This window comes from Penaeus monodon, chromosome 32, assembly GCF_015228065.2.
Source record: "Penaeus monodon isolate SGIC_2016 chromosome 32, NSTDA_Pmon_1, whole genome shotgun sequence".
Lineage (NCBI taxonomy): Eukaryota > Metazoa > Arthropoda > Malacostraca > Decapoda > Penaeidae > Penaeus > Penaeus monodon.
The window spans coordinates 8,917,847-8,918,580 of NC_051417.1; the positions used below are offsets into that span (position 1 = coordinate 8,917,847).

At 39.1% G+C, this 734-nt stretch overlaps 1 protein-coding gene across 2 annotated transcripts in view; it reads left to right on the forward strand.

Moving 5' to 3' along the window:
• LOC119593476 (exosome complex exonuclease RRP42-like) overlaps positions 1 to 734 on the forward strand; it is a 54,931-nt gene that overhangs the window by 53,204 nt on the left and 993 nt on the right. For both annotated transcript variants that reach the window (XM_037942411.1, XM_037942412.1), the window contains exon 4: positions 44 to 238. In XM_037942411.1, coding sequence (XP_037798339.1) covers positions 44 to 238 — 195 coding nt within the window. The remainder of the gene's footprint in view (positions 1 to 43; positions 239 to 734) is intronic.

Genomic DNA, 734 nt, shown 5'->3' on the forward strand with positions numbered 1-734 from the left:
GATAACTTTAACTCCAGCCTTTTCTTGTCCATACATATTACAGATCTTGGAGTGTGGAGGGAACCTGTTTGACGCCATCAGCTTAGGTGTCAAAGCAGCACTGTGGGCCACAAAGATGCCAAAGCTCTATGTCACGGGAGAAGATGGGGGGGAGCTAGAGTTTTCTGTGTCAGATAATCCACACGACATTGATAGAATAGACGTGTCCAATGCACCTATTCTTATCACCCACTTAAGAGTAAGTTAAAGAGAAGTTGCTTCTACTTCTTCATAGTCTATAGCAATGAGGGTGATTTTGTTTTTGTGCGATAAGTTCTTCATTTCTTTCTTGATGTTCTAATTAGTGGAGCTGTTGGTAAAACAGTGCCATAAAAATAGTATCTCCTCATAGTGAAACATTCACTCATGCCAGGTGACATCATGTGCACAGCTGAGCCTATTCTATGTTACGTGCACTAAATCATTTTTCAGTTGTTTCTTCTAAACTGTGGTTACTGAGGAAAAACAGGCCCTCTAAAGTGAAGGTAAAGCCTCTTTTAAAAGCTAAAAAAATGTCTTTTTAAAAAATAAGTTCTGCCACAGTCAGGAGCATAGAGAGAAGGTTGAGCGTTTGTTGCCTAGGCTTCTATTTTTTCACTCAAGTGGCTAACTGTATCAAAGCCTAGCATGTAGCTCAGAATGATGCCAGGAAGTCCTGTTCATACATAATAACAATCCATTAAAAAAAAAATAAT